Consider the following 22,127-nt stretch of genomic DNA (forward strand, 5'->3'; position numbering starts at 1 on the left):
TCGGATAAGCCCTTTTCCCCTCGCTGCTGTCCACCTGTCCCAGGCCCAGTTGGCTCTTGCATTTCCCACTCATCTCCCTGACCCTCTTGGTTCCTCCTGTATCCTCCCTGCTGGCTGGACTTTGAACCCTCCCTTGTACCCTCCTGTACTCTTCTTTTTATTTTTATCTGCTCTTTGAAAAAGCACGGAATGCCTTTTATGAATGTCTGGAGTGCACCATCCTCTCGACTACTGTATTAAGTGCTGGTCACTTCATCACAACAATAGAAATAGAAAAGGGCTGGGGAAAGGCATTGTAAAGGTAAAGGAGGATTCCATAAGGAGAAGCCTGGAGGCTAGGACTACTTTTAATAGTTGATGAGCAAAGGATGGATACATCATAATGAGATATAAAATGAAAAGTATTGCAAAGGGAAAAATTGGTAAGTAGGCATTCCCATCTCCTGATAAAACAAAATTTAAAGAGAGCATTTAAAACTGATAAAAGGGAATAACTTTTTGCACCACATATAGTTAACCTATGGAATTTGCTTTTACATTATATTATTGTTCCAAACAGCTTACTAGCTTTCTCAGAAGAGGACTAGACATTCTATGTGCATAACAAGAACTGTGATTATATTAAGTACTTAAAAGGGACATGTTATTGCATTATCAGAGAGGTAGCCATGTTAGTCTGTAGCTTCGAGAACAACAAGAAGTCTTGTGGCACCTTATAGACTAACAGATATTTTGGAGCATAAGCTTTTGTGGGCAAAGACCCGTTTCATCAGATGCATCAGATAACTCATGCATCTGATGAAGTGGGTCTTTGCCCACGAAAGCTTATGCTCCAAAATATCTGTTAGTCTATAAGGTGCCACAAGACTTCTTGTTGTTCTCGTTATTCCATTAGGTTCTTGCAAGGGACTTCAGCATAGAAATCACAGCAGAATTTCTTCATGTGTGTGATTTTGGCCCGTAGGGACTAGTGGATTGAAAAGTTTACAGCCTGCAGACAAGTTCCTAAACTCTGTAGATGAGCTGCCAGGATGCTACAGAGGTAGGCGTCCCACCTGGGCATTTGCAACCAATAGTGTGGCTCAGGAATGACCACTTTAAAAGAGAAGAAAGTCTTCATGTAAAAAACGTTAAGCTATAGTTTGATTACAATGAGTGTTTCTAATCTAATACCAATAGATGTATTTGGGAGTACGCAGTTCATGTGGTCAGTTTTGAATATTTTACTGTCCACTACTTGCTGTCAGAGCCATCTACCCAACCACAAGCCATTCTAGGAAGATGACAACACCAACATCTTGAGCCTCTGATACTTCATGTGTACATTAGACTGTGCCACCTTCCTCATATGGCTACACAGTTTACAATGCTCTTAAACCTTCAAGTATCCTAAGTGGTTGGAGCTGTTTAAATCCATAGCCAAAATAAATGTTTGTGAATGAGCCATAAAAGTATTGAAGAACTTAGCTTGAAGTAATAGTGAAGATAGAACTATCTTTTTTTTTTTTTTAACCTGTGAAGTGCGCAGGGGATGGAGGTAGACACAGAATCTGAAATAAGAGATTCTTGCAAAGAGTTGGTTTTGCTAGCTAGTTGCTAATTGTCATGCTGCACAGTTCGACTGTGCAGCAAAAATGCCAAGGCAATGACGGAGGAAGGGAAAGGCTATTAAAGGCCAGAACTAAATGTGGGGAAAACGGTACGAGTAAACTAACTTAGTGACTTAAAACTACTTCCTTTTCTTTCAGTACGAAGACTTTATTTCTAACTCTGGGGGCTAGTGCAGTCGTATGCTGAAATACAAAAAAACCTCTTTCATATCCAGCATTCAGTCATCCAGAACTCTCAAATAACTGGCATTTCAACCATAAGTAAATTTTAGTTACATTTTCCACAAGTCCAGTTTAGGGAGAGTATATACAAATACAGGAAATAGACTATGTTTACAGTGTTCATTACTACTCGTAAATAATGCATGCATTTTTCTTTGTTTCTTAATACCTAATCTTGTTTTTCTTTAGTGTTATGCATTGCTAAGTATACCTCTCTGTTATCCTGAATATTTGAATATCTGGCAACTTCCCAGTCCCGGGGCCGCTGGATATGCAAGAGTTTACTGTATATTGGTTTTGGCTCTAATGCCTCTCTTTTTTTTTTTTTTTTTTTTTTTTTTTAAACTAAATAACAAAATTTGGCTTTGTCTGTATACTTGTATCATGGCTGTTCATGTTTGATCCTCGTATATTGGTAGGTATGGTGAATACAAAATACCAAACAAAGCATTGGCCAAGAATGACCATTATGTGGGATACTGGAAGGAGGGCAAAATGTGTGGACAAGGAGTTTACAGGTAATGCCTTCTTTCATGAAGGTATGTAGAGTCCTGAAACCCTTGGCTGAAAGAACATAGACCAAAAAAACCTTACCAGTTTTTTCTTGTCCTTTCAGCTATGCCACTGGTGAGGTCTATGAAGGGTGTTTCCAGGATAACATGCGTAATGGGCATGGTCTCCTGCGCAGTGGCAAACTGACGTCTTCCTCTCCCAGTATGTTCATTGGCCAGTGGGTGATGGATAAGAAGACTGGATATGGAGTCTTTGATGATATCACCAGGTAATATGTTTCTATCAGGAGTCCTAAACTTTTAACCTGACCCAAAATTGCCTAAACTTTTGGAGAAAGGGTTGAGTAGATACTTTCTTAATGTGTTTTCAGTTCCCACAATTTGACGTCACTCCATTTTAGGCTTTTGGTACTGATAGTGCAGGAATAGGCGTTCAAATTACATTAGTTAATCATAGAATCAAAAAGATCCGTTGAGAAGTCTGGGTAAAAAAACTTGAAGGAAACATTATTTTGTAAAATATTTATCCACCCTCTGCTCATGCAACACATCAGTAGGTATCTCCTTTTATATGTGACTCTTTTCAAAGCTCAGTTTATGCTGATACAGGTTGTCCGGGAGGATTTTCCCCTTGTTACTTTCTCTAGCAGTTTTTCAAGTCTGCTTGATTAAATGTTGGTTTATTGTGTTTAGTCTCATTCAAACTTTTAGTTCCTGAAAATAAGAGTGGTCTGATCCATTATGGCCAGTGGTCTGCCTAGCCCAATATCTCTAGTCATCAGACATTGGCCAATGCTAGGTGCCCCAGAAGGAATGAAGAGAACAAACGTGTAATCATTGTGTGATCCATCTCTGGTCATCCATTCCCTGCTTCTGACATTCAGCAACTAGGGACTCCAAAACAGAGTTGCATCTTGACCATCTTGGTTAATAGGCATTGATGGTCCTATCCTCCATAAATGTTTCTAGTTCTTTTTGGATCCCAATTGTAATTTGTGCCTTCAACATCCTGTGGCAATAAGTTCCACAGGTTAACTGTGCATTGTGTGGAAAAAGTGCTCCTTGTGCTTTTTGTTTTAAATCTATAGCCTATTAATTTTATTGGGTTGACCCCCCTGCTTCTTTTTATGTGAAGGAGTAAAATAATACCATACTTCCTCCTTCTTCTTCTTCCACACCAGTCACAATTTTACAGACTTGTCACATCTCTGCTTAGTCATTTCTTTTCCAAGCTGAAAATTCGACTTTTTTAATCTCTCCTCGTATGGAGCTCTTCCACAGCTGTAATCATTTTTATTGCCTTTCCCTGTGTACCTTTTCCAGTTCTACTATGTCTTTTCTGAGATAGGGTGACAGTATTCAAAGTGTGTGTGTACACGCCCCCCCGTGGATTTATATAACAGCATTTTGCTATTTCCTGTCTTATAAGCTATTCTTTTACTAGCTACTCTTAACATTGTTAGCTTTCTCGATTGCCACTGCACATCGAGCACAAAGACACCAAGATTTTTCTTGATTGGTAATGATTAATTTAGACCCTATCATTTTATATGCATAGTTGGGATTATTTTCCGTTGTGCACTAATTTACGTTATCAATACTGAATTTCACATGCTAGTTTGTTGTCCAGTCACCAGGTTTTGAGACAGCCTTTTGTAACTTCAGTCTGCTTTGGATTTAACTATCTTGAGTAATTTTGCATCATCTGCGAATTTTGCTACTTCACTGTTTTATGCCTTTTTACAGATCACTTATTATTATGTTGGAACAGCCCTAGCACCAATACAGACCTTGGAGAACACTGTTATTTATTCTTCTCTGTTCTGAAAACTGATCATTGTTTCCAGGATTTTATCCAGTTAGTGAACCTTGAAAGGACCTTCCTTCTTCATGGCTGATTACCTTGCTTAAGGGCTGTTGAGTAAGGACCTTGTCAGAGCCTTTCTGAAAGACCCAGTGCACTGTATCCACTGAGAGTATACATTGAATTTGAGCTTCTGTTATTTTTAAGATATTTCTATGCAGGTTGCAAACATTTCACTTTTCTGACTTTACATTTTTAATTTCTGTTTAAGTGGCACCCTATTTTTGTGTATTTCCCTTTCTGAAACTACATTATATGGGGCTTTTTTGGTGTTTTCCACCCCATGAGAATGCTAAACTTAATTATGATGGCTGTTTATCAACCAATTCAGCTATATTCACCTCTTGATCAGATCCTGAGCTCCACTTAGGACTATATCAGTAGTTGCCTCTCCTCTTTTGGTTTTTGGGTGTAGCTACACCAAGTAGTCATTCTTAGTGTCGAGAATCTTCATCTCTACTTCTCATTCTAAGGTGACATGTACCCAGGCAATGTGGAGATAGTTGAAATCCCCCTTTATTATTGAGAGACTACGTAATCTCCCAAAGCATCTGATGTATTAAATTTCATAGTAACAGTCCTGCCTCATCTGCTCACTTCGGTGCATTTTTTGTTAAGATTTATGCATATTTCTGCTGGTGAGAATCTTTCTGTTGAACTAGTGAAACCACATTTAAAAAAATACAACATGCACAGTTTAAATGTCTGGCATGTGACTTGCTGACCTTGTGACATCACATCTTCAGTGCCGTAGTGGACCCCAAGAAGGACCCAATTTCCTCTATAAATTAGGCTGTTTTAGCTAACTGTGCTTTCCTATTTCTGCAGAGGAGAAAAATATATGGGACTGTGGCAAGATGATTTCTGCCAGGGAAATGGCGTTGTGGTTACTCAGTTTGGACTGTACTACGAAGGAGCCTTCAGCAACAACAAAATGATGGTGAGTTGGACCCTGTATTACATCTTGTTTTTGGGGTTTTTTTTTGTTTGCTTCCCCCACTAGTTCTCACTCTGTGCAGCACTTTACATATCATTATTAAAACTGAACACTGCAGTTCTGTCTTGTAATTTTAAACCAGTCTTTTTAATAACTGGCCTACATTTTACTGCAGTCTTCTACAGTAGCTGTCATTTTAAAAAGTCAGCAGTTGCCAATGGATAGAATCTGAAATACCACAGTATACCTCTTCGCCTACAATGAAGTCTTGTTAATGACGACTACAGTATAGGCCATCTGTCCATAACTGCTCTGTTAATTATGATTTTTTTTATATAGGGGACTGGTATTTTGCTTTCTGAAGATGATACAGTTTATGAAGGAGAGTTTTCAGATGACTGGACACTTAGTGGAAAGGTTGTAATTATACTTTCTGGGTACCTTTTGGTTCATTTGTCCATTTGTTCTCTTCTCTGAATCATTTGTCAATGGGATTCATTTTGTTAATTCTCTTCTCCTCCTTTTCCCACCCACAAGGGAACCCTGACCTTGCCAAATGGAGATTACATTGAAGGTCTCTTCAGTGGAGAATGGGGATCTGGGATAAAAATCACAGGAACCTACTTCAAGCCCAGCTTATACGACAGTGAGAAGGACAGACCTAAAGCACTGTGAGTTATGGGTGGAGAATCACTTCTGATAGTGTGCCTTTGATAATTCATTTCATTCACATTCAGTCTCATTCAAAGATAATTAGTTCAGCAAAAAACATTTAATATACAACAATGACTTTTGACTCTCTAGTTTTTTCTCTTTGATTGGAGAAGTCTGGTCTTGGCTTTGTAGGACCTTGAAGACAAGGTGTGGGGTGGTGGACTTGTGGAAGCTTACTTTTCTCTCATGTTTTGCCTTTTCCTTTTTCATGCCCAGAAAACTAGGTGGAGGTAAAGGTAGTGATAGTTACAGAACTCAAGTTATAGGAGTCCCGAGACTGCATGAGAAAATGATGGGATAGTTATATTTGAAGGATGATTGACCACAGACCTTTTGACTTATCACTAGTTCTGTGGAGGAATCGTTTTTTTTAACCTTAGAACTGTTTGAAAGTAGAAAACAGCAATCGAATGTATAGGGGAACATCATGGATCACAAGCGGTGGTGTTTTCACACCATGGGAAGGCTACTCCAGAAAGCATTAATTACTCTTTCATTTGTGGGAACAGATGACCCATTGTTTTAGTCTGCTGACTTGTCTCTAACACCTCTATGCAAGTCTCATTTTACGTTGAAATGAAAATGCATTTGACTTCATCCGTGTTCTCGTGTGTCCAAAGATGCATCAGCAGAGCTGTGGATGAAATTTCACATTATTTACTACGACATGACTGCTTATGCTAGTACTATTGATTCTTCAGTTTCAGGGTCAGTAAAGCTCACTCTGAAATTTCAGAAGCATATGTTAGAATGAGAACTGTAACCCACATATTTTTACTTGATTGCCTTGTCATTATGCTCCCTGAAGCATTCACTAGTTTGACAGCACTGACACCCACACACTGATGCAAAGTTAAACAAGCATCCTTGCTTAATTGAACACTTGCAATCTTATCTAGCTGTTTTTCAGCCCAGTAGGGAGTCTATGAATAAATGTATGTACACATTTGTGAAGACTGGCTGAAAACAACATGAATTCTGTCTTTTTTTTTTTTTAAAAGTTGCCTTCACATTCATAACCTATTGGTATAGTTGTAAAAAGGGCTAGTGCCCACCTTTTTTTATAGTGGTAAAAAACAGACAAAATTTCTATCAAAGTGCTGGCAGTTCTAATTGTTTTTAATGCTGTGAAACAAATTCATATTAAGAAAATACTGTCATTAATGGCTATACCTGAATCTGTATAAACCTGTCGATCACTGGCAGCTTTTGTTCATTGTGGGGGTCTTCAGGCTTTTTTTTTCCCCTGTGGTTTTTTAATAATGGTAAAAGTGGACACAGCCGAGTGCAGGGCATTCCCTTGTCTCAAAACCATTTATTATATCAGAGCAATGTGTATTTGAAGGACCCTACATAGTCCCTGTTGGAACAGATAAGTATGTCATATAGAAAGGCACCATTAAAAAGAGTAGAGACTAAAATTTCTCATGTGCTGAATTGTGGAAGGTGGTATCTATATATATATTTTTAATTCTGTTAATTTTAAGTACATAGATCCTGTGTATGGTAAAGGGCTGTTCTTAAACAGTGAGAAGAGTAAGGGCCATGCTAATCTCTAAATGAACTCAATTCAGAAACTCTTGGTAGTCAAACTAATCTCTATCAGAGTGGTTCTGCATTCAATCCTAATGCTTAACATGGATCTTATATACTAGGTCACATTACAATGGTCCAATAAGGTAACATTACATATTAGACTAAAAGTTTGTAAAATCTGAATTATTGAGATCCTCCAAGTGTGAACATCTTACAATTATGCAAATACAATGAGACACAGTTCCACAGTTGTCGTGTTCCAAGACACTCATGAATCAGCGTGGCAATTGGTATTTTTCAGGAGGAAGCTTGGTATCCTAGCTGTGCCTGCTGATGAGAAATGGAAGGCAGTGTTTGAAGAATGCTGGCACCAGCTGGGCTGTGAGAATCCAGGCCAGGGAGACAGATGGAAGGCTTGGGACAGCATTGCTGTGGCTCTGACCACCAACCGACGTCAACATAAAGACAGGTTAATGTCCAACATTAGTCACTAAGGTGAAAAAAGTACTTCAAAAGAAGCTGGCATCACACCCAGGGAAGACTAATTATAGAAATCTCAAAGAATTTTTCTTAGGGAGAATTTCAGGAGTACATTTATCCCATAAAGCAAAATATCCTTTTCAGTACAGATCTGTGGGTTCAGGTTAGTTTGGATTGTTAGATGATGATGTACATATTGTGCCATATATGTGTGAGTGGGTATCCCTTCAAGTTAGACCATCTAAGCAGGCTTTCTTTGCTTGCTTCCTCAGAGGCTATCAACAGCTACCCAGCCCTTTCTAAGCAAGCATGTTTATTCTTAAGGTGAAAGCTTTATAGAGAAAAAAAATTTTTGTAAAGACTACCTACATATTAGTATGCTTACCAGGGATCATCCTAGGTCTCATAAGGATTCTAGCAGTGGTACGCGATAAGTCCGTCAAACCCTATGAAGTAGTAACAAATTCATAATAGCTCTTAGCTCAGATTACTCCCCAAAATTTTGAGGAGTAAAGGGACTTTGAAGTTGCCCAGGCACTTAGAAGTACCAGTGGGTTAGCTGTGGATAGACACGAGCCGGCACTTCGGAGTTGCCACAGGGGAGAATTAGCTTAACGTGCTGCATATGCAGCGCAGCACTTCATTAGTAATCTCCCGACATCCTACTTACCATCCTCCCTTCGAAGTACGGAGGTGGTATAGACGCAGCCAGAGTGTTGGGAAATTGCCTTATCTGTCACAACAGGTTGATAGGTATTAGAAGATACTTTCCTTAAAATATGTGCATGTCTCCATAAGTGTCTGTCTTACTAAATGATTTTAATTAACGTTTAGAAACAGACATGATCTAAATCTGCTCTGAAGAATATTAAAATAAACAGTGAAATAAAAATTCTAATGATGGTTTAGCTCGTACAGAACATAATCCAACTTTTATACTTTTCTGAAGGATTCGTAATTTATTTCAAAAGTTAAAATAAGAAATAAAAGCTAATGGCTAGGTGAGATGGTGAGCTAAAAGCTAGGGAGAAGAGTTTTCAGTTGAGATTTGAAATTCACTAATAAAATAGGTGAAGGGTTTCACTTGTCCCAAGATGTCCAGTTGTGCAGCCAAGAAGAGGAAGTTGGCATTTGATCGAAGATGGGAGAGATCCATGAGACAGCTGGAGCAAACCCTATGCAGGGCTTTTTAAAATAAGGAGCCATTTTGAGCATGATGCTGAAATCAGTCTTCAACTGCATGGATTTCCTACGAAAGGGAAGAGAGTGGGATCCTGTTAGTTCATGGGTGTAGCAAGGTACAGTCTGCCCATTCTGGAGAGGTGAGATTTTGAGAGGCCACGGAGAAGTAAATTGCAGTAGCAGAGTTTAGAGGAGATAAAAGTGTATAGGAGAGCTTCTGTGAAGGTGAAATTGAAGGAATATTGTGAAAGTGATGATAAGCACATTTGCAAGTATAGATGCTGGAGGAGCAGGAAAATTCAGGGTGAACAATGTCAACATGGGGAGGTTTGGAGAAGGGAAATAAAATGTTTTCTAAGAGTCCATTTCTTCTCCCAACTCACGTTGAGATGCACAACAAATCTGATTAAATATATGCACGTTTTGTATGTAATCCATGCAATATCTGTGTCCTTATGTCTCTGCAGTCCAGAACTATTGAGTCGTTCTCACGCTCAGACACTGGAGAGTTTAGAGTTCATTCCACAACATGTTGGTGACTTCACATTAGAGAAGTATGAAACTATCAAGAAATATTTAATAAAGGTATTGTTACCATCATCTAATATTTCTGGCTCTTGTCCATAAAGCATGATTTCAGGTCTCCTTATGTGATCACTGCTACTTAAATTATCCAGCTGATTCCAGTCAATATCAATAAACAGTGTCTGTTACGTTTTGTATTTGCATGTTTAGAGTCCTAGTTGAGTTCACAAGTAGTTTGCCAAATTCACCTAACCAACCAGTTAGTAAGAAAAATGTATGGGAGCTTCTTTCTATCAAGCCTGAGCCCCCACGGTCACTTCCCCAGTAATATGTAGTCTGTTCCTTTCTTCTAGTGTTACATCACCCTAGAAAGCATTGGGTCCCAGTAGAGAGTTGTATGGGATTTTGAGGTGCTTGGGAGATTACTGAAATATTTTGTGGGTTTTCTGTATAACTGCGTACATGGTTTAAGTTACCTGAGGAGGCTGTAATGTGGAAAAGCTGCTATACTCTCTGTAGTCACAATCAATACTTCTCAGAAGTTAGTTGTGTGTGTAGTAAGTTATATATGTAGGTAGGTAGGTAGGTATGTACAACTTTTTTTAAAAGGTTAAATTGTTGAACCTTGAGGAGCTGAACTGAAGACTCCTGCTTGACATTCTTGAACTCTAGTTCCTTTTATTCATAAGGAATAACATTTCTGTCTCTTGGATCAGTCTTACTGATGCATAAATGGTGACACTCTTATTAATACCTCTTCACTTAGGCCTGTGACACCCCTCTTCACCCTCTGGGGAGGCTTGTGGAGACACTAGTAGCAGTGTACAGAATGACCTATATTGGAGTGGGAGCCAATCGGAGGTTACTACAGGAGGCAGTAAGAGAAATTAAATCCTACCTCAAACGCATCTTCCAGTTGATTAGGTAAAAAGCATTATGTTTTAAGGCAGATTGGTGCTGGATGTACTGAAACATTTCATTCTCCCAATCTAGTTGTTGTTCATTTGTCTCTGTGTGCCAGCATTTACTCACTCCTCTTACATTGAAAAACACTAAAGAATCATGGGAGGATTCTGTGCTTTGCTGACATGTTCAATCAGGACAGAAAACCCTTTTAAACCCTCCTCTCTCCTCCCCTCCCACCCCCACAACCGCTCCTCCACCTCCACTGGGGCTTTTAGCTCTTCTCTTAGGGCTTGTCCACATATTGTGTTAGTCCACATTAGATTCTAGTGCACGCTACCATGTTGTGCACTCACTGGCTGGTTTCAAACTACAGTAATGCAGTTTTGTTGTGCGTACCAGCAAGGTCCACACAGCTTGGCAAGTATGTAACACACTAAATTTTCACCCAACTTTTTGAGGGATGATACAAGAGCAGTATATAAATTATGCTCAGTCACATAATACAGGTTCACCAAAGTCAATTTAATAACAATTCTTGTAACATTTTACATTCATACTAAAATGAAGAGCCAGCTGCTATAGTTTATAGTACTGCAGTTTAGTCTCCAAGCTGTCTATTTTACCATGGATGTTAGAGTAGACAAAGATTTTAATATAAAGTTTGTACAAAACTGCATGTTCCACTTGTTTAATTTTGATGAGGAAAACATTACCCAAAGTTCACCAACATATACTCAAATGTCACTAAACCTTTTGTGAATCACAATATAAGCTTCTTTCAAGAACTTGTATTTTAAATATGTAAAATATAAATAAACTGTAGAATATTCAGACATATTTTAAGGATTTTCCTAAGTCAAAAATAGTTACACTCTCTGCAGACTTTCTAATACTATGCTACTTTATCTGGGTCAGTAGTTTATGACCATTTCAATTATTAACTAACATGGAAAGGATGAACTAGAAAATAAGGATATGTGGGACAAAAATCTTGAACTAGGAAAACAATTGTCTTTCAGCTCAAAGTGTATCCGTGATTAACGCTGTGCTATATTGTGTAATTCCAAAACTTCTTATCTGTGTGTCCAGTTTTTCCAAAAATCCAATTCTGTTATTGAGCACAAGTTTTGAGGGTGTATGATGTCAGCAGTTTATGGTTTCATAAAATTACTGGCCCCAAATGTGGTTTAATGAAATTTGTATAGGTTTTTTTACTTTTTTTTAAAAGACACTGCCTTGCCTGAATAGTTAAGTTTTTGGTAGTTTTAATTTTTTTAAATTTCGTTATGCTCTTCATTAGCAAAAGCAAAAAAAAACGGTAATTAATGTGTATCAATCTGTTTCTTTTTGTGTCATAAGCTTAAATAATTGGATATAGCTTTGCTGCTAAGCTCACTGGTAAGGAATCACATGTACAACTTGTGTGTTAGAAGAATTCCTTTCTAATAAATTCCCCTGAGTTCCTTTATAAGTATCAAAATGTTAGCGATTTATGGATTCTGGAATAAATCAAGTGATGCAATTATGTATTTTATTTTTTGAGGTTCTTGTTTCCTGATCTTCCTGAAGAGGGCAGCACAATTCCATTCTTGGTGACTGAGACAAAGAGAAGGAAGTCTTTTTGCAGTGGGAAAATGGACTCCAGATCAGAGTCTCCTGAACCGGGGTGTGTAGCCAGGGGTTGCAGTCCATAAAGTATTTTCTTTTTAGGAAAGCATAAAAGTAAATATGTCCTTAAGTTCTGTCCTGAATTGTGACTTTAGATTTGTACCCAGGTTAAATCTTTTCTCTTGGATTGTGTATTTAGTAAGAAGAGTGATGGTGGGGAGTAGCTTTTGGTTCTGAGGAAAGATTGTGATAAACAAACATTCATATGAATTCACAAAATATATTCAATTTTGAGTTGCCTAAAGTAGAGACTAAATGCAAATGCTATCATTGGATGGTTGAGGGATGAGTGCTAGATTATGGTTCAAATTTTACATATGGGTTTTGAATTAGAATTGCAAAAATTACATGCAGTTCTGATTGCTCCATATTTTAAAAGCTATCTTAGAATTGGGAAAGATACAGAAAAGGCCAAAAAATTATTAGGAACATGGAATCACTTCTTTATAAAAAGAGATTAAAAAGAAGGGGAAGAGAGAACTGAAGGGGGAATACAGCAAAGTTCTAGCAAGTGATGAATGCTGTGCAGAAAGTGACTAAGATTAATTTGCCTCTTCATATAACACATGAACCCAGAGGCACCTTTTGAAATTAGTAAGCAGCAGATTTAAAGCAAAGTATTTCCTCACACAGTGCACAGTCAACATGCGGAACAGATTGCCCGGGGATGTTGTGGAGGCCAAAAGTATAATTGAGCTGAAAAAAGAATCGGCTATTTTTATGGCTATAGATCACATAAGGGCTGTTGGTCAAGACAGTCTGGATCATAACCCCTTCCTCTGTGTATCCCTAAACTTCTGACTACTAGAAGCTGGGACTGGATGACAGGTTGGATCCCTTGATACATTGCCCTGTTCTGTTCATTCTCTCTGCCTATGGCACCAACCACTGCTGGAAGACTGTACTAGATGAACCAGTAGTTCCCAAACTTTTTCCAGTCATGGAACACTTGGATGTCATGGCGCTCTCTGTTTTTTGTTTTTTACTTCACCATACTGTGAGGAACATTACTAACGGAAAATATTTTATAATAATATGAATTAAATTATTGTACGGTAAATGCAGCTCAACAAATAATGAAACCAGGCATTAACAAAACACACACAAAATTGGTTACTGTTTAGTCATTTCAAGAAAACTGCAAAATCGAGAAAATTCCATCCCAAAAGTACATATGTTTTTTTTTTCCCCTGAGGATGGGGAAGAAACCAGCATTACTCAGTTTCAATGATGGAACACTGTGTCATAGCTCATGGAACTCCATTGTTCCGCGGGAACGTAGTTTGTGAACTGTTGAAATGATCTGATGCAGTATGGCTGTTTTTATTATCTTATTTAGGAAAGCCTGTTTGATACCTGTTTGGTTCTACAGCATTGTACCTGTGTTGTGTTGCTAAATAAATGATCTTACTCATAAGTATAACTCTAGCACAGGTGTTAGTTCCTTGCCCTGTACTCTCTTCTTATCCTTCTCCCCTACTGAACAGATCCTGAAGTGCCTACATATGTGCTCTAATTGTTTGGCTCAATTCATTTTCTATAAATCTGTTTTGGTTTTTCCCCTCCTCTTTTTCTGCTTTTTTTAGTTATGTGGTAACCAGTTCTGGGCTGCTGCTTCCTGTGTTGTTACCACGACTCTACCCTCCTTTGTTTATGTTGTATGCCTTAGACAATGAGCGTGAAGAAGATGCTTACTGGGAATGTGTTCTGCGTCTAAACAAACAGTCAGATACAGCTCTTCTGAGCTTTCTTGGTGTTCAGATGTGAGTATGCTTTTAAAAGTAATGGCTTTAACACTAAAAGAAAGGTGTGATATTTGGAAAACTATGACCAAGTGAAGGCGCCATACCAAAAAACTTACTGTGCTATCTGACTTTTGCTTTTTCTATATTTCTTTTGACTATGAAAGCAGCTATATGTAACAGTATATGTGCAGTAAATAGTATGTGAGGGGTGATTACACATGCTTATTTTAAACAAATAAGATACTTGGTTATAGAAAAGGTGGCAGTCTCATAACTTTTTAGTAATATATATATATATATATATATATATTTGCTTAAATGGTGTGCCAGTTTTTTGAGAACCAGAAGGTAGTGTTTCTAATTACAGAGGTTTCAACTGTTTCTGCTAAATATAGGTGATCAAGTGGAATGGAAAAATTTGGAAAAACCTTGATTGCCTTTCTGTGCATAAAGGAGAAAATAAGTTAAAATAACTTTTTTTTAAAACAATAAGTATTTCCATGAGTTGAGTACATGTGGTTTCTTACAGCAAATTTTGGCCAGTGACTGTCTCCATCCTTGGAGAAACTAAAAAGGTATGTTCACTTTTTAATGGACCAGAGGGGTATGTGACCTCACACACTTTGCAGTGCTTTTATTGTTCTCTTATTTTTTCTTAATAAAATTCATACAAGAGATGTAAGTAAAGATACATCAGATATCCTTACTGTACACGGCTGTCATTTCAAAAGTGTATGTTTATCACTTGGTTTCTTTCATCTGTTAGAGGATGCATACTTTGATACCTTGTATTATTTTAAAAGAACTCTGCATCCATTTTGTTTGCACCACAGCTGTGAAAGAGGATGAGGTTAGAAATAGTTTACGAAGGATAAGCTGTAAATTTCATATGAAAAAGAACTTTTTAGACTAGGATAATTAAAGTTGTATTGTAGTTCATCACCTTACAAAAATCATAGGATTAGTAAGGAAGATAAAGGAGCAAATAAGATAATTAGGAATAGTGGTCACTTTACAATAACCAGTTTCTATTTTCCACTAATGGTGGTTTAACAATGAGGTAAATATCTTGTCTAGATATATGCAATGAAGGCAAAAAGGATGGACATTCTAATCAAAATCTTCAAATTGAGTTTTCAATTTTCCATTGAGAGGCAGAGCCCTATCAGTTTTAGGTCACTACTTCAGTCAGCACAGGTCTGTAGTGCCCAAATGTCTTTTTCCATCAGATAGTTGCAGTTCTGAGAGACCATTTTGGTGGTCTCCTTCCAATTCCTTTCAGACAGTTGTCACCATTGCAGAAATGTTCAATATAATTCACTATAATTGGCCTTCCTGGTTGGCATCTTGAGCAATGAGGCAAAGAACTAAATCAAAAAGGAAACTAAATTTCTCTGCTTCTAGACTTTAGCCCTTCCAGGACAAAGTTGATGTGTTGGTTTGGGCAGTATGAGGAAATCTACCTAAACAATACCCACACAGGTAACAGTTTAGTTAACAGAGGACTTCAGTTTCTCAAATCAATCCAGCATCTTTTATGAGTTCCAAAATCACTTTATAAAAATGTTTATTTTATTGCATTTGTCTCGCTTTTATTTAATACAGTTGTATAGCTAACTTTGCAGTAGCCATGTTCTCTTTTTTGTGAGTGCATAGGTATTTGCTAGAAAGATTCTAATCTTCTCCTGGTTACTTAGGTGGTACCAAACACAAAAGATGCTTGTTTTGCCTCAGCAGTTGAATGTTTACAACAGATCAGGTAATCCTTTGACTTTATCCCTCTGACTTGGTTTTTCTCCTCAGAATTAAAACTTAAATGAAGCTAATGTTTGAAATATAGATTGACACAAGTTGTTAGATTGTGGTCCTCAGCTTGCCTCAGTATGTTGTTGCTGTTCATTTTGTAACTAGGAGCCCAGTAAGACCTTTTTCTCTCTTTCTGCCAAAAATGTTAGTAAAGCTGGACAGTAAGCAGTGAAAAAGTGGATGATTCCTTTTGTGTGGAGGCCTATGATATCTTCCAGGCAGGTCTTTGTAAGCTGCATTGAGAGGACCTAATAGGAGAAGATAATTAAGGGTGCGTGTATATTTTTAAGCAGTAGGGATAAAATGGCTTATTTTGTACGTGTCATTTTCACAGTTAACAGCTGGAAAAGTTCTCGGTTGGCAGACACTCTCTCTTATTTTAAAATTGTTGAAGTGACAGAAATGAAGACACTTTTCAAATAGCTTTACATAACATTTTTGTTCAATAATATCTTGTGATCTGGTTCACATACAAGTCGATATTCTGTGCACTTGGTATGTTTGTAGAAATGGGCAGCTCTGTGTGGCTGTGATGCAAATGTCATCAGTGGCTGTTTTGAAGGGTTTTATTTTTCTGTGAAAGAAAACCCGCAAATGAACAAACTGCCTTTTTATTAAAGTAAGTGAATTTTGCATCTTAATGTAGACCTGATGGATTCCTTTCCCTATAGTACAACCTTTACCCCATCTGACAAGCTGAAGGTGATACAGCAGACTTTTGAGGAGATCTCTCAGAGTGTGTTTGAAACTCTTCAGGAAGACTTCCTGTGGTCAATGGATGACTTGTTTCCCGTCTTTCTCTACGTGGTGCTACGAGCCAGGTGAAAAGTTTTTAAAATAATGTGATAAAAGCCACAGACGTACTAAAATTATTTCATGAATGGGGATGGTTTGTTAAAGTTGAAATAGAATTATATTCAGTACAGCTGGAAGGGCATCTGTTAGCACAGACGTAGTTATAAGCAAGCCTGACTAGTTGTGCTAAAATGATGCAACCATTTTTGAGAAAGGGCAGGATGTTTTTTTCCAGCCATGTTTAAAAATTCTTATGGTATAAATGGCTAGAAAAATATAATGGAAAGTCTGTGCCTCGTGACAGGATAAGGAATTTGGGATCTGAGGTGCACTTGATTGAGGATCTGATGGATCCATATCTCCAGCATGGGGAGCAAGGCATCATGTTTACTACTCTGAAGGTGAGTGTGAAATCTACATATCGGCTGTCTACAATTCCCGTTGTCCTTTCTCTGGCAGCTAATATTCTCTGTACTCTTCCTATGGAAATTGATCACTAATTTAATTGTCGATGAAAGTTAGCAAAAATTCTTTCAGTCACCACTAGCACCAACCACTGATGGAATTTCAAGGCACCAAAATCCGGTTAATGCTGCTCAGAATTAAACTTAATATGCTGGTTTTGACTCCTTTGTCTCCATAAAAATCTTGAAAACTGGTATAAAGAGATGTGAACATGAGGCTGCTTTGATTATTAGTCTCTCTAGTATATGGTAATCAGTTGACCAAGGCTCTGAGACTTGTTGCCGTGGGTGTTTTGCTGTGGTAGAGGTACCCAGTGTGACTTGCACGTGGTCACACGGGACATTTGTGGCAAAGCTGGGAACCGAATTCAAGGGTGCAAAGTCCCAAATGATCCTTCTACTCCAACCAGAGTTAACCTCTACTTAAACTGAAAAGCTCAGACCCTCACACTAAACCCCACTCCCACCTCCCAGATAGTTTACAACCTCTCACAGTTTTGCTGCACACTAACTATTGTCACTACACAATTGATCAGAGAAAGTCTAACTTCCTGGACTACTGCTGGGGAGAAAGTGGAATTAAATCTATAGATATAGCGTATTTTATAGGTTAACTGTGTTTGGAGTGGGAGGGGAGGTAAAACAAAACAAGAAGTGAAAAGCAATATTTTTAAGCTAAACTGAATTTTTTGTTTCAATTCAGGCTTGTTACTACCAGATTCAACATGAAAAGCTGACTTAGATTGCCTCTGCAACCTAAGCAGATGAGAGTATCTACTGAGTGAAGCTTCAGCAGTATCCATGGTCTTCCCTGGAGCGGCGCTTCAAACAGAAATATATGGATATTGCTTCAGAACGTCTTATAAGGATTAGAAAAAACCAAGTACTGAGGCCAACTAGCGGAGATGGTAGAAGAAAAAAAATAATACTTAAACTTTGCCTGTCTAACAGTGTCCCAGAAGAGGGACTGTTTGCTGGCCCAAAGGAGGGATTGTTTATTATTCTTCTCCAACTACCAGTATTTTTGAAAGGCTTGACCTCAACTTAGAATTTGTATGCCAAGAGTAGTCTGGGACTTTGGCTTCTTAAACAGTGGGTTTCTGGTTTTCCTGAATCTATCTGTATTGACCACAGATTCCCTTAAATGGATTCGATTGCACCATAAAACCACTCTGTGTCTTCCTGAATTAAGCTGTTCAGTATGTTTTTTGTGTCTGAAAAAGGGAGGAAGAAAAGAAAAAAACGCTGTTTGTATTTATAATAGGCAGCTTACAGAACGTTTGTCAGCAATCATTTGTAAACAGGATTGCTGAAAGCAACCTTCAGTTTCTGTTTTGGAAATCATCACATTGACATGAGCTCCTCTAGGTTAATAGACAAGAAAAAGGCACAAGCAGGTTTGAATTTCATTGGTGAATTTGGTACTTTTAAGTTTTTGACAGAGCTCTTTAGTTTCTTTGTTCCTTGCCATGCATTCTGAGGTCCTCGGATGAACAACGTGCTGGTTGTTTTTGGAAGTCCATGCTGCAGGAAAATGAGAACATGTTTTAAACAAAGTGAGACTAGATGTGGATTGAGGTTTTTACTCCCTCCATTATGCTGTACTTACTTGGCAGGGGAAAACTCACTGTTACATTCTCAAAGGTAATGGAAAACAAAAACTTAACCTTAATGTTTGGGGGGGCGGGGTGTATTGTGGTTTAAATGTATCTTGTTTACACAAATAATGCCGGTGAACATTTGAATACCATGGCTCCTGTTCTTTACCATGTCTGACAGATAAGTGGGAGGTCTATGAAATGGTCTCATGATTTATCTTGAATTAGCATAGCGAATGCTAACTCAGCTTTGGAAATCAGAATAATGGCTTGCGTATTGACTCTAACAAATAGAAACAAAACTGTTCATTGGAATACCATTGGGAGCAGTGACTGTAACGTAGCACTTTTCATAATAAATAAAGAGCATTGTCTTTGAGACTGTTTTCTGTTCAAATGGAGAAAAAAATTAAAAGGTAAAGCAAGAGTCTAGTTAAAATATCAAAGTAACATAACACCTAAATGCTCAGATGGAGCCACTCTGTAAAGAGGAACTACCACTAGAATCCCGCTAATATCTTTTCTAAAAGGTGTGTCTAATAAAAATGATCATCGAAGATGTATTTAGAGATAAAATATTTGTTAGAATTAAGGTAACTATTTTTGATCTAAGTAACCTGTTTGCTACTAACCTACAGGAGCTTTGGGGAGGAAGACTGCAGTGTATGGATTTTTGTTTTGACTTTATAAAAAAAAAAAAAAAAACCTTGAGACCATTTTCCTCTTTGAGTTGATGCAGCTGTGTATTTCATGTAGTTTGTGTGTGTGCCTATCCCACCAAGACTAGAGAACTTTGTCAGGTAGTACCCATGGGAGTGGCTCTTGCATGCTGTGGACCCAGCCTGTCCCCTGGCAGCTAGAATCAGAAATCTGTGTGATGTTTTCACTTCATGTTTTTGGTCTCATTTTTCAGGACATTTTTTCTCTCTATATTAGTAGTATATCAGGTTTAGGTCAACGGTAGGGTAGTTGGCTGCTGTGTGTGTACCCTCGCCAGGGTACAGGCATTGCCCATTGTAGTGGGAAGCATTCCCACTATGATCCCCATGCAAGGTGCGTGTTGTGCCTGGGCGTGGGATACATTAAGGAGCGGTGTTCTGTCTGTAAATCGTTCAAACAGCAGTCTCAAGGACAAGGGACTCATAGCTAAAGCAGCCATGGTGCAGCCCATGAGACCCACTGAGGTCCTCATCAGATCAGTGGTCACAGTTGGAACCAGAAGTGATGCTCCTCCGCTTTCAGGCACTGGTGTTCCCCCTAAGAAGAAGAGGAGTTATTTTCCCTCCTCTGGCACAAGACTAATTGGATCAATTCCTGGGCTTGTGGGGGCGTTTGCTCATCTTCTGAAAGGAGTACTGACTAGCACCACACGTCTTCTGACATGTGGGATGGAGCAGGTCTAACTGTTCCCAAGTACCACACTAAGATCAGCGAGTGCCCATAATGTCAACACAATTTCCAGCAATGGAGCATCTGTGTCTACCACTGATCACATCTGAACCAGTGCCAACTCAATGCTGGTGTCATATTCAGTGGCATCAGATCTGCTGTGCCCGAATCTATGAAGATTCAGGAGTTTTCTCATGCATTTGCACATGTCCATTTGAATGTAGGTGTATGTGGGCTCCAAGCAGTCACTAGAAATTTTCCCATTGCCATAGCTTCTACTGTTTAATTCTCTGTGTCCTTGGCAACCTCTGGATGCCTTGCAGAGCTGGTGGTTTTGGTGGCACCACAGCTCTCAAAATGCTGGCCCCAGTCAGGAATTGAGTCTAATGCTGTGTGAAACACCAATGTCTCCCTCTCCTCTGCTGTGCCCTTTTGGTTCTGTCATTTACCCTAACAGCTGATCCTGTTACCAAGTTTGGTACTGCCTTTGGCCTCTGTGCCACTGCCACTTCTGTTACAGGATGGGAGTGTCTCTTGCTTGGCTCTGCCAGTGCTGATTCTACTTTCTTCATCAGTATTGATGCTGCTCCTGCCTTTGGGTCTGAATGAATACAGTTGTTTGCTCACTCTTCTGGGGCTGGTTCTGTCATTGTCCCAGAAATTCCCTAGTGACACCTTGAGAGCCAGGTCAGGGTCGTTTTCTGCTTTGTTTCCCTGAAAAGCACTAGACTGATCTCTGATCACCATTGGTACTAAGAATGGCATTGTTTCTACAGTCAGGACAAAAGCTGTTGTCCTGGTGCCCCTTGGCCGCTACATGGCATGCCCATTTGCTTTCTTGGAGTTCTTGGAAGCTTCTGGGTCTTTTGAGGTCCTATTCTTCAATCCGCTGTACAGTGAGATCATTGCATATATTGATCCCTGTATCGGCACCACTACAGGGGACGCTGCGCTGATCCTATGGCTACCGGCTAGGCCAAAAACCTTCCCGGCAACTGGGAGCGTCCATCAGCGCATACCCAATTTGGAATGGACATGAGCAGCACAAGTTAAAGAACACCAGTTATGTAACAGGTAAGTGTCCTTTTCTACTTGCACCACTGCCAACAGGTGGGGGATTCCACCCCTGGAAGTTCCTGCTCCCCAAGCTGAAGGGAGGAATAAGACCAGTCTTCGACCTCTGCTAACAAATACATCAGGTAAGTGAAATTCCCTTTAGCAAGTGTTGACTTTTTTTTTTTCTGTTTCTACTGGTTGAACCTCTAACCTGAAACGCTCTCATCTAGCAACTTCCATAATATGGCAAGATTTTAGTTAGCTGGATTTATCATGGGTGTGGCCAAGTTTCCCATGGTCCCATAGAGTTTGTTTACAGCCACCCATCCTGGGTCTCAGCGTTCTGTGCTGTTATTTAGATGTAATTTACCCCTAAATGTCTTCTAAGAGCTCAGTAAGCAGTGGAAGTGTTGGCAATGTGCTAGGTAATATTGACTTCCTGTGGTTCAGCAAATTCTCTTGTTTGGGACTGGTCAAGTCCTGAGGGTGCTGGGTGAGAGACGTTCAAGCTGTATTGAATATTTTGGAGTGTGTTGGAATAGGTGACAATTGAAAAAGAAAATTGCATGAGTCCCAAAAGAAGTAGTATTTTAAGATACCGTGTAGACTCAGGAATGATGAGGAAGAAAGGTTAGGTAGCAAAGTAAATTGCTTCGTGAGCTGCAGCCTTTCCACGTAGGTAACGTTTACAAGTGCTGTGCACAAAAAATACGCAGTTGGAATATGCAGTAAGAGAACTGCTATTGAGAAGGAACAGTGTGTTATGCTTAATATGGTGCAACTTTTGCCATGAAGAAATGCCATTTTAAAATAATAGAAATAACTCTCTCATTCTGCCTGTCTGCCAAGATCTGAATTTTGGGTTCAGTTTTTCTTAACTGCTCCCATTGCAAGCAGTATTTTCCTGTGATTTTTTTTTTTCCCCTAAAAGATGAAAATTCATGCCAGTTGCAGAAAAATTAACCTTGACCTTCCATTCTTGACACACTAAAAAGCCCAATTAATATTTTAAAGTGTGAAGGAGGAAGTAGAACAGAATTTAACCTTAAAATGCAGCTAACTTAAGGAGAGCGAATGTTTTCTTCCCACCCATTTCCCCCATGTCTACACACATTTCT

The 22,127-nt window shown here is 38.8% G+C and overlaps 1 protein-coding gene across 4 annotated transcripts in view; it reads left to right on the plus strand.

Annotated features, from left to right (window-relative positions):
• The window catches only part of ALS2 (alsin Rho guanine nucleotide exchange factor ALS2), a 231,950-nt gene extending 212,741 nt beyond the window's left edge, over positions 1-19,209 (plus strand). For all 4 annotated transcript variants that reach the window (XM_075001885.1, XM_075001886.1, XM_075001887.1 and 1 more), the window contains 15 exons: positions 2,252-2,350; positions 2,449-2,613; positions 5,037-5,148; positions 5,485-5,562; positions 5,683-5,816; positions 7,697-7,864; positions 9,525-9,642; positions 10,349-10,506; positions 12,032-12,154; positions 13,743-13,919; positions 14,431-14,476; positions 15,599-15,660; positions 16,379-16,528; positions 16,807-16,903; positions 17,670-19,209. In XM_075001885.1, the coding sequence (XP_074857986.1) occupies positions 2,252-2,350; positions 2,449-2,613; positions 5,037-5,148; positions 5,485-5,562; positions 5,683-5,816; positions 7,697-7,864; positions 9,525-9,642; positions 10,349-10,506; positions 12,032-12,154; positions 13,743-13,919; positions 14,431-14,476; positions 15,599-15,660; positions 16,379-16,528; positions 16,807-16,903; positions 17,670-17,708 (1,726 nt within the window). In that variant the 3' untranslated portion in view covers positions 17,709-19,209. The remainder of the gene's footprint in view (positions 1-2,251; positions 2,351-2,448; positions 2,614-5,036; positions 5,149-5,484; positions 5,563-5,682; positions 5,817-7,696; positions 7,865-9,524; positions 9,643-10,348; positions 10,507-12,031; positions 12,155-13,742; positions 13,920-14,430; positions 14,477-15,598; positions 15,661-16,378; positions 16,529-16,806; positions 16,904-17,669) is intronic.
• The last annotated feature ends 2,918 nt before the right edge of the window (positions 19,210-22,127 follow it).

Source organism: Carettochelys insculpta, chromosome 8 (genome assembly GCF_033958435.1).
Source record: "Carettochelys insculpta isolate YL-2023 chromosome 8, ASM3395843v1, whole genome shotgun sequence".
Classification (NCBI taxonomy): domain Eukaryota; kingdom Metazoa; phylum Chordata; order Testudines; family Carettochelyidae; genus Carettochelys; species Carettochelys insculpta.